Source organism: Hydra vulgaris, chromosome 07, assembly GCF_038396675.1.
Source record: "Hydra vulgaris chromosome 07, alternate assembly HydraT2T_AEP".
Lineage (NCBI taxonomy): Eukaryota > Metazoa > Cnidaria > Hydrozoa > Anthoathecata > Hydridae > Hydra > Hydra vulgaris.
In genome coordinates, this window is record NC_088926.1 from 39,310,751 (window position 1) to 39,319,127 (window position 8,377).

Genomic DNA, 8,377 nt, shown 5'->3' on the forward strand with positions numbered 1-8,377 from the left:
TGATGGGGCATTTATAATTTTAATTATTTTACCATTTAAAATATAAATTTATAAAATTTACAAATTATTTTTATTATATATATAGTTTAATTAAATTATTATAAACAAATTATAAAAAAATTTATAGATTTTTTAAAATATAAATTTGAAAAAATAACACTAAAAGGCTTATATTTTTTTATATTTTTACATTATTTTTTATATGCATTTTTTATATACATTATTTTTTATATGCAAATTTATAGTCAAAATGTCATAATCATTTGAATATCATAACATATATAAACAATCAACCTCTATTTGTTTTTTTACCTAAAATATTATTAAAAAAATAGTCCTTACAGCAATAGACGAGGGACTTCCAGTTAGACAGCATACTGCAATAGTGGTAAGTGTTATTGCTAATTCAGGAGGTAATGTTTATAACATTGCATTATCTTTTTCATTGTATTTAGAACTATGGAAGAAGCTGTAAATAAAAGAGAGAAATTATTACTAACATACTGGTCACTTTCCCTCAAAATTTAGCCTAATAACTTTTTTTAAGCTCTTTTAATCAATATAAAAATTAAGCTTTTGTTCTGGTGTAATAAATGAGGGAACATAGGAAATGGAAGGGAGAGGGGAAGAAATTGGTAATATTAAACAGGAGGGTGGGAATTTTTTATTTTTATTTCTATAAGTGAGTTTATATTTTCTAATTTTTAAGACCTGTACCCGTCTTCAAAATTAGAAAAAATTAACATAAAATGATTTTTTTGTTTTTTAGTTTTGAGATACAGTGTATAACAAGTAAAACTCTTTGTTCATAACAAGTAAAATTAGGAATGCAGAGTGCCAAAAGGACTCCGGCTTTTTATTTCTATTTTGTCCTGCTCTCGTGTCCAAAAGCACTAAACATGTTGTTTGACTTATGATCTGCAAAAAGAAAAAATTCATATGATTTAATGACTTTTAACTTATTGTTTTTAAGCCCAAAGTCCCAGAGTCCTTGCCACCATTATACCTAAGGACTCTGGGTTCGAAAACTAACATTTAAAAGTTTTTTCTTTAAGTAGTCAAAAAAGCTTTTAATATTATTAGAGCTCCTGAATACTAAAAACTAGGAAGTTTTGTGACTTTCAAACCGGAGTCCTTTTATCTCTGAGTAAAATTTTAAAAACAGGGCGAGGAGATCTTAATAAGCTCAGAATGGGTAGGAAAATTTTTTGAAAATTATTAAATATCATCTTCTGTGTATTATATACTTAGGAGTACCAACTTTTTTTGCCTTTCATTTTTCATAATTGTTCCAGTTTTATAAATGTTTTATACCTTATAAGTTTAAGTAAATGCGAGTTTTTTTTCTGTTTAAGAAATAAAACAAAAAATATTCCCAAAGTTTAAGACGATAAAACTTTGGGAATATTTATTACTCATTAAAATCTTTGCGTGATGTAAAAATCAGCAAAATCTGACGTTTAGGGTGGCATGCCCTGGATTTTTTTACATGGAATCGCTCTCATGTTATAAGGGCAATTCAATGCATGTTGTGTCTTCTTATTATGACGGCAATTTAATGTCCTTATGTTATGACGGCAATTTAATGCTTATTTAAACCTTTTAGCTGGTGTTTTTATATTAAAAATTTTTTAATAGTTGGTAATTTTTTTTATCTCATATCATTTTTTCTAATTCTGTGTGTGTGAGCTACGCTTTTGTTATTCAACCACACTTTTTTAAATAACATCTTCTGAGGCTAAGGCTTCCCCAGTTCTTGCTTGAAATTGTTCTTTGTATTAGTTTTTATAGCTATAGTTTCAGTTTTTTTTTGAGGGTAATGTTATTGAATCATTCCTTTATAGCTTTCTCAGCAAATTGTTCTGGAATTATTCTAGGTGTGTCAGTCCATCTGCTTTGCATTTTGTAGGCGGTTTTGCTTCTCTTTTTTATAAGCTGATCAAAAGAATTTTGATATTCTCTTGGTCAGCCTATACTTCTATTATCTGCTAAAGGAAACAATCCAGGTCAAATATATCTTTTTTAAATTAGTTCTTTTCTTTTTTAATGAATTTGCAGATCTGAAAAATGATCTGCCACAAAGTAAGCCAGATTTAAGCTCACGTTGTGACAGATCTAAAATGGATTTTTGGTTGAGTTATAAATTTACCTTTGTAATTGATTGGATGCCTTACCTTAAATAGTTCATCTTTAATTTGAAACTAACATAAGCAAGTTTTTGTTTTCATTAAGTAGACAGAAAAATAGTTCTTATGTACTTCTTTGCAGCCAAAACAAACTAATTTTGGTGTTCTTAAGTTATATATTCAAAGTCAAAGTAGTTCACAATCAAACCTGCATAAATTAGAATTAAATTAGTGGCCAGGTGAACTTAATTATGCCTAATTTTGTTTTAGTAAATATAGTATTTTAAATAGACTTTTAAATTTATTTTCTTAAAAATAAGTGAGGTTTAAGCTTAATTACAGTTTTAATATACATTGTCTGTGGTGCAATAATGTATATGTAATTAATAGCAACAATCAATAAACAAAAATCTTAGTAAAAAAAAAATTCAAATAAAATGCATATTTGCTTTTGGCAAAATTTGATTTGGGATGTAATTTAAAATTGATAAGATTGTTCGCAGTTTAAAAGCTCCCCATTCCGGTTTATTTAGCTATGAGTTTTAATACGTTTTTTATACGTTTTAAATTATATTTTTTTTATAACTAAATTTTTTTATACGTTTTAAATTATAATAGTTATAAATATAAACATAAAAAGATCTAACAAGTATAATGTTACAAAAGTATTTTATAATCAAGTATTGAATATATTTAATTTCACTTTATATTTGTTCTGATATTTTAGTGATACTAATGATTGTACAAATAATTTTTATTGTGTTTTTGTGTTTAATAAGTTTTATTGTCTTTCTCAATTTCCAAGTTGTTTACTAGTCAGATGTAGAACAATAAATTAACCTACCTTCAAAACGTTAGTGGTGCAAAAAAAAACAAATGCATATATAAATTATTTTTTTTTGCCGCGTAGAGTTTTTGTGCCGTAGGTGTTGTCTTAACTTATACTTCATAAAAAAGGACTGTTTTTTAAGTTTTTATAAAAACCTTAAAAGATATTCTTTTTTTAAGAAGTATAAATAAAAATATCACGTATGGCATAAAAATTGTTTGGCATGCTTTAGTATGCAAAAAAACTATTACAGTATGATAAAAATATGTATGTACCTAAGTCATACTAATTTTATAACATACTGAGGTATTATTCAGTTGCATTTTCAAGCGACTATTTTTAATCGATTCTTTTTCGTTTTATATGTTTACAATATTTGTACAATTTAGTACTATTTTTATTGTAAAAAACCAGTTCCTCTCAGTTTAAAGTTCTGACAAGAACCTGTTTCTTTTAAAAAAAGTTTCAGAGAACTATTGTTGATATGAAACAGATGTGAATGAGGAGTTATTTTCTTGTTTACGTCGGAATGATTATTACAAGGATTTAATTTTTTCTTTTTAAAACAAAATGTCATTTGATGTGATTTTATGGTAAACTTTAAATTTAATCGATTATCGGTTTATCTTAGGTATGTTTGTTGCTTGTTTTTTTTTAATTATACATATTACATTTTGTAGCTATGCTTTAATGATAAAATTACGTTGACTATGATGTGTCCCCTTATTATGAATCTTTTTTTCTAATTTCTTTGTATTTCACCATGACAGCCCTTTTTCATAAGTCTTGCGTAATTCTGTTTAGACTTTAATTGCTCTGTCTAATTTAAGATAGGCAGATTGTATCACGTGTTTTATCTTATAAAGTTTATAAAAGTATATCAATTGGAAGACAGAAAAAATGCGGATATTTTCAACGGGTAAATTGCGGGAAGAAAGTGGGAAATATTTTCCTTACTATTTTTTTCTGCCCTCTATTCCTGCACTTTTGAACTGTTTCAGTATTTTACCAATACAATACAAATCGCCCTTAAAGAAATAAATTCGTCAAAGTTTTTAATAAATGTTAAAATCAAATCAACATATATTTATTTTATACAATTTCTTTAGAAACTTGATTTATAAAAAACATTCACTTATTTAAATAAAATATTTTATGTTTTATTAAAACAACCGAGCTACGAAACTTTTTTAGAATATATGAATAAAATAAAGTATTTTTTAATTATATATTTGAATAACTTTTGTTATTTTCTTTTTAATATGTTAATTTTATCACTGCGCTCTCCTGAGACCGCCAGGGTAAATTTTGGTTTACTCTAATTTTTTTTTGTTTAATTATTAATATTGGGTTTAGGTAAGTGTTTTAAAATTATTTTTAAAATCTCAACTAACTTTTAAACATATTTTTTTTGTAAAAATAGTTTTTACCTAAAATAAACTATGGAGGGGGAGGGTAATATGGGGAGGGCGGGGATTTTTTTCAAAATTTATAGGGTATTACACCTCTTAAAAAAAATTTTTGTTAAAAGAATACAACTTTGAAACGAAAAAATAAGATCTTTTATTAAAAAATTGGGACGAATTCCAGAGTTAACAATATGTCAATGCAATAAATGCAGATGTTTAATATGAAATATTGAAATTCCTTGCAAAATAATTCAATCATTTCAAAGTTCACAATAATGGACCGTTCCCTCTATAGAAAAAAACCGCAATGCATTTTGGTCTTTGTATTCACCGAAAATAAACAAATCTGTGTTAAAGCTTTTTAAAATAAACAGTTAAGTAATTTAATTTAAAAAGACTTTTCAAAATGATTTCAAATGATACAATATCTTGTGATAAACTAATAACTCATTCTATTAAAGAAAATATTACTGTTGAGTCAACAACAACAACAAAATACCGCGGTGGCATAACTTGTTGTGTTCCATTATGCAACAATAATTCGCTCAAAAACAAAAACTTATCGTTTTACATCATCCCAAAAGAAAGTAGTTTGAGAAAAAAATGGCTAACTTCAATTAGTAGGAAAAACTTTGTTCCTTCTACTTCTCATCGGGTTTGTTCAGTCCACTTTACAGGAGGAAAAAAGACTTATATGAACAACTGTCCATCTTTACTGTCAAAACAAGTTAAAGACAACATAAAAAAAACAAGAATCACAGTAAATAGTTCTATTGGATATAAAAGAAAAATAGACGAAATTGAAAACGAAAAAAATGATGTTAATTTTTCATTTGAAGAAACCGAGCCTGAAAAGTTAAAAAAAGAAATTATTATCCTAAAGGACAAACTGAACATTATAAAAACTAAAAGAAAGAAATGAAAAATATTATTATGAACCAAAATCACACTATCAATCAATTAAAATTTACAGTTGACAGATTTAAACATAATCAAGCCCACTTTAAATTTTATACTGGCTTTGAATCATACAATCTATTTAAAGTTTTACTAGAATATTTAGAACCTGCTGCAAGCAAACTTATATATTGGGGGTCAAATACAAACATTGAAAAAACAACAGACTTTAATTACAATAAAAAGGGAAGAGGACGCATAATGAGTTCAGAGTCTGAATTGTTTTTAGTTTTAACAAGATTTCGACTTGGCCTTTTGGTTGAAGACATGGCACTGCGCTTTGACATATCCTCAAGTCATGTTAATAGAATCATAGTGACATGGACTGATTTTTTGCATTCTCAAATGCGTATGCTACCAATTTGGGCAACAAAACAAACTGTAAAAGAAACAATACCAAAATGTTTTAAAGAAAAATATGAATCAACAAGGGTAATCTTAGACTGCACTGTTTATCGCAATGCCTACATCTTTTCGAAGCCAGTCTGCAACTTTTTCTAATTATAAACATAAAAATACAGCAAAAGGATTAATTGGAATAGCACCAAATGGAGCCATAACTTTTGTTTCTGATTTATACTGTGGTCGTTTTTCGGACAAACAAATTACTAAAGATTATGGCATATAGAACCTGCTTGAACCAGGAGACAGTGTAATGGCAGATAGAGGTTTTGATATTGCTGATGATTTACCGGAAAACGTTTCTTTAAATATACCACCATTTCTAAATGGAAAAGCTCAACTCAGTCTAGAAGATGAGAATGAAACTAGAAAAATTGCTGCTGTTCGTATTTATGTAGAAAGAGCAATACAGCGAATAAAAAATTATCACATTTTACAAACACTATTTAAATTGTCTATGGCACTAGAAATTAATAAAACTTGGATAGTTTGTTGTTATTTAGGAAACTTTTTGCCACAACTTGTTTCAGATAGATAAAATGTTTGTAAAAAATAGAAAAAAAGTTAATCTAAACTGCAAATATATTTTCTTGCATAAACTCAAAGTAAAATTTAGTTAATTTTGGTAAAGAAGTTTTTTCCCATTGCTCTTTAAGAAATTTAATACTCTCAATAAAAACATCTTTTTCAGTATAAACTATAAAATCTAGTTCTGTGACCTCTAATAATGCCATAACACCTTGACATTGATAAAAATAAACATAATTTTGTTTAAGCATTGTTTTACCATCAACAACAGAAAGAAAAAATGTTTTATCTAGGCAAGCTTCAGCTATAGTTAAATCTTTTTTTGAATAAGGACATTTGATTTCAACAGCCCTTATTTTTCATTTACAAATACAATTCCATCAGGGCTTGTACCGAGCCAAGGCCATTTTGGGTTTATGATAAATACACATCTCGTTACTGATACGTTTTTTATATTTTCATACTTTTTTATTGCGGTGTTTTCATTTATTTTACCCCAATTACAAGCTTTGTTGCAAGAGCTTTTTTTATTGTTTTTCAGAATTCTATTCAAAATAGAGGCAGGAAATATACTTTTTTGTCTATTAATAACAAAACCAAAGTTTGAAGATGTCAAGCGTTTTTTTCTTTCTTCAAGCCATAAACTTGTAGATTGTGATAAAGTAGCTCTTTCCAAAGTCTTTATTTTCTCTTTTGATAGAACTAAATATTTTGAAATAAACATCAATTGAGTTTCATCAAATTCAAATGAATCACTGAATTCTACTTCAAATCCAATAATTATGTTATCAACAAGATTAAACATGACATCAGAATTTAAATAGAGTTCTTTTACATTTAGCTGATATTCAGATATTGATGGTTCATAGTAAAACGTGGAATGATAATTGTTTCCTTTTAAAAGATTTGCAAATGCTATTCCTTCTCCTTGATTATATAAACTATCAGACAGTTTTTTAATTTTTTCATCGCTTGGATTATGTGCAAAAATTGGGGTTGCACAAAAGTTTCTATTTCCTGATACAAAAGGACGCTTTCGTGAGTTGTTTAAATCCTTTTCTAAATCACTCTTTTCAAAGGAAACTTTAGAAAGCTTAATTGGTTCTGAATTTTTTTCTTCAGCAGGAACATGCCATTGTTGTAACACTTCTGTGCATGTTTTATCAAATGGTACAGAGTTTAAATTTAATTGCTTATATTCATTTAAGTGAAATAATACTGCAGCAACATGCTTGCAACATCCTCCCATACCAGCTTTACAATTACATTTAGCATACAAAATATCTCCTTCTTTTTGATAAAAATGTACATAAATAAGGTACTGATTTTTTTTCGTTGAAGCTGAAACATTAGCCCTAACAAGAAAAGAATTTATTTCAATCTTGACATTAGGTTTTACAACTAAATTTTTAACGAAGTTCTCCTTAAATAGCTGATACCCAGAGATTTTATGCTTTGAAGCACCTCTAGCTCCGAAATCAGTCGAACTATCGTCTATAATTAAATATTTGTGTATTTTTTCTTGGCTTATATTAGGTAGTAAGGAAAGGCATCTTGACCAAGAGCTTATTTGTTCTTGTACAACTTCTTCAGCATCTATTTGGTTAAACTGACTAGATATTTCTCAAAATACTGGTTGAGTAGCGATTGAAATGTTTTTAAAAAAACATGGATCAATATCAATAGTATTTGAATCATTTTCCAATGATAATATGTTTTGATAATTTGTTTATTATTGGTGAATAAAAAGACCAAAATGCACCGCGGTCTTTTTCTATAGAGGGAACGGACCATTAAAAATTTAAAAAAAGGAGAGAAAAGGACTACTTGAAACTGTGTATATCAAACTTAATCACACTTTCTTAAGCTGTTTTGCATAATCATTGTGTTCCAAACGACGCATTTATCGCTTCCATACCTTATAGTGATAGTGGTAAGCACTTTCTCCTGTCTGCTCGGCATATACACCAATCCCAAACTGACTATGCTGAAGAAAAGGAACAAGATGACATACTAAAATATGAACTTTCCGGCTAATATTTAATTGGTAGTTGAGCTTTTCCAGAAGTTTTTGTCTGATAATTTGAGATTTTCTCAATCGAATCATTTTGTTTTGATGTTTCACC

The 8,377-nt window shown here is 27.6% G+C and overlaps 2 protein-coding genes across 2 annotated transcripts; both read left to right on the top strand.

Annotated features, from left to right (window-relative positions):
* The first annotated feature begins 4,770 nt into the window (after nucleotides 1-4,770).
* Nucleotides 4,771-5,286, top strand: LOC136082766 (THAP domain-containing protein 11-like). The gene has a single exon (XM_065802189.1). It carries the CDS (start codon nucleotides 4,771-4,773, stop codon nucleotides 5,284-5,286), a length of 516 nt encoding a protein of 171 aa, XP_065658261.1.
* LOC136082767 (uncharacterized) lies at nucleotides 5,283-6,261 on the top strand. The gene is made up of 2 exons (XM_065802190.1): nucleotides 5,283-5,753; nucleotides 5,950-6,261. Exons 1-2 carry the CDS (start codon nucleotides 5,283-5,285, stop codon nucleotides 6,259-6,261), a joined length of 783 nt encoding a protein of 260 aa, XP_065658262.1.
* The last annotated feature ends 2,116 nt before the right edge of the window (nucleotides 6,262-8,377 follow it).

Bases quoted from the DNA above. Each gene is read 5' to 3' on its own strand.
- LOC136082767 (XM_065802190.1), top strand. From the start codon at position 5,283: ATGAAAAATATTATTATGAACCAAAATCACACTATCAATCAATTAAAA. The intron at 5,754-5,949 runs GTAATCTTAGAC...TATGGCATATAG, and splicing joins AAAAATATGAATCAACAAGG to AACCTGCTTGAACCAGGAGA.
- LOC136082766 (XM_065802189.1), top strand. From the start codon at position 4,771: ATGATTTCAAATGATACAATATCTTGTGATAAACTAATAACTCATTCT.